This window comes from Gadus macrocephalus, chromosome 13 (assembly GCF_031168955.1).
Source record: "Gadus macrocephalus chromosome 13, ASM3116895v1".
Lineage (NCBI taxonomy): Eukaryota > Metazoa > Chordata > Actinopteri > Gadiformes > Gadidae > Gadus > Gadus macrocephalus.
The window spans coordinates 12,701,167-12,703,325 of NC_082394.1; the positions used below are offsets into that span (position 1 = coordinate 12,701,167).

Consider the following 2,159-nt stretch of genomic DNA (forward strand, 5'->3'; position numbering starts at 1 on the left):
CCCCTTATCCATTCCTCTCCTGCTGCAGCAACTTGACCTTCACTGTTGTCCCAAGACCATCGTCTTCATCATCCACTCATTCCTCTCTGCTAAGGTCAAGCGACTGGGTCTGATGGCATGATGATAGACACCAGGAGTACACACACACACACACACACACACACACACACACACACACACACACACACACACACACACACACACACACACACACACACACATATATGCATAACACACGTGTGAAAACACATTCAGTCTTTCTCTCTCTCTCTCTCTCTCTATCTTTCTCTCTCTCTCTGACACCACACACGCACGCGCGTACAGCTTTGAAGATGCATAGGACGAGAGAGGTGTGAGGATGTTTTTTACGCCTGCGCCTCTTGAATACAACTTACCAACGTGGAGTCAAGGAGGAGAAAAGGCAAAAAAGGTTTGGACCTTATTCGGGTCATTTAGTGGAGCAGGTTGTCCTAACAGTTAGCCAGCAGTTAGCATGGACGGTCTGTGTGGGACATTTAGACAAGTCAATGTAGCGTCATACATGTTAACGGATTGGGGGAAAACGTTGAAGCAGTGCATGGCACTGTTACTAATCTCAAAGCTCCATCCACATGCCCCGCTGGTTAGCCCTGCTTTGTTTAGTGAGTCATAACGCGCAACTTTTAACATCTTTGTATCTTTTATGTTCGGTCTTTTCTTTATTTGCCACAGAGTCACAACAGTTGCTTTGGCTTGATGAGGCGGAAGCAATTGTCCTTTATTTTTATTTGTATTGAGTGACAAGCGACAGTTTGTCAAAGTCGTTTTTACCACTTTTTCATCTGTCAATGTTGAACGTCTGTCAGTTTATAACAGCGAATGGATGTTCATGTTGTGCCATGGTTTCTAATTATTATTTTTGTATTCAACTGTTTTGTCTTTCTGTCAATCGATTTTTATTTTCTCTCTTTCTCTTATTTCACTTTTCTCCTTAATATGTGGTCTTACTCATTCTATATCACCTGCAAGAAAAACAAGATGAAAAGACAGACAATACTGACATACAAATTGACATGCAAGATAATTTAATAGACAGGTAGCTAAATAGATGGCTCCTTTCTTAAAGGTCCCATGACATGAAAATCTCACTTTATGAGGTTTTCTAACATAAATATGAGTTCCCCTAGCCTGCCTATGGTCCCCCAATGGCTAAAACTTGCGTTTGGTGTAAAACGAGCACGAGCTGTTCTGCTCGCCTTTGAAAAAACGGAGGCTCAAGTGCGCTGATTTGGAATGTCTGTATTCATGACGTCATCAGGAATCTCAGCTCCTCCCCTTACTCTGCCTGGCCCGCCCAGAGACGTTGGCCCGCCAATGAGACTCGACCGTGTGAGCGTGTGTGTGTGTGTGTGTGTGTGTGTGTGTGTGTGTGTGTGTGTGTGTGTGTGTGTGTGTGTGTGTGTGTGTGTGTGTGTGTGTGTGTGTGTGTGTGTGTGTGAATACACACACTGTAACGCAAGTTTTTCTTGTCGGTTCTTTGACGTGTCTTGTATTTCCACAACGAGACTGTTGTGGGGGTTATCTGAGCCATGGTTGAGAAGGAATTGGGGGAAAGGAACTTTGGCTTTGACTGGCTGAAGTACATGAACTGCGACATGCCGCCGGTTGCCGCGAGGCACCATCGCCCGGCAGCGGGCAGCCGGCAGCAGGCAGCGCCCGGTTCAGTCGACTTCAGGTTGATGTGAAAGTGGAAGAACCAGAGACGTCGCAGAACCCGACAAAGTCGTTTGTGATTCATAATATCGTCTGGAGGCGCACACAGCTTTTGGCCGTGATAATATGTATTAAATGATATAGATTTCTATGTATTATATGATATTATTTAGATATAGAGCTCCAGGACTGTAACGCAAGTGTTGTACACTTCCTTATTATTTGGATAACCGTTCTGCTTTTGGCGTTATGGCGCATAACACGTCGGACTCTCGTCTCTGGTATTTCTACAACGAGACTCGTATTGGGGGTTATCTCAGCCATGGTTGAGAAGGAATTGGGGGAAAGGAACTTTGGCTTTGACCGGCTGAAGTACATGAACTGCGTCATGCCGCTGGTTGCCGCGAGGCACCATCGCCCGGCAGCGGGCAGCCGGCAGCAGGCAGCGCGCGCCGCGGTTCAGTCGA

General features: G+C 46.1%; 1 protein-coding gene across 2 annotated transcripts in view; it reads left to right on the forward strand.

Moving 5' to 3' along the window:
* The window catches only part of snta1 (syntrophin, alpha 1), a 31,018-nt gene extending 29,977 nt beyond the window's left edge, over window positions 1–1,041 (forward strand). The window contains exons 8-9 of one of the 2 annotated variants that reach the window (XM_060068709.1): window positions 29–136; window positions 325–1,041. In XM_060068709.1, coding sequence (XP_059924692.1) covers window positions 29–121 — 93 coding nt within the window. In that variant the 3' untranslated portion in view covers window positions 122–136; window positions 325–1,041. Of the gene's footprint in view, window positions 1–28; window positions 208–324 lie in introns of those variants that run through there. The other variant, XM_060068708.1, reaches the window with a different exon arrangement.
* Window positions 1,042–2,159: the final 1,118 nt, after the last annotated feature.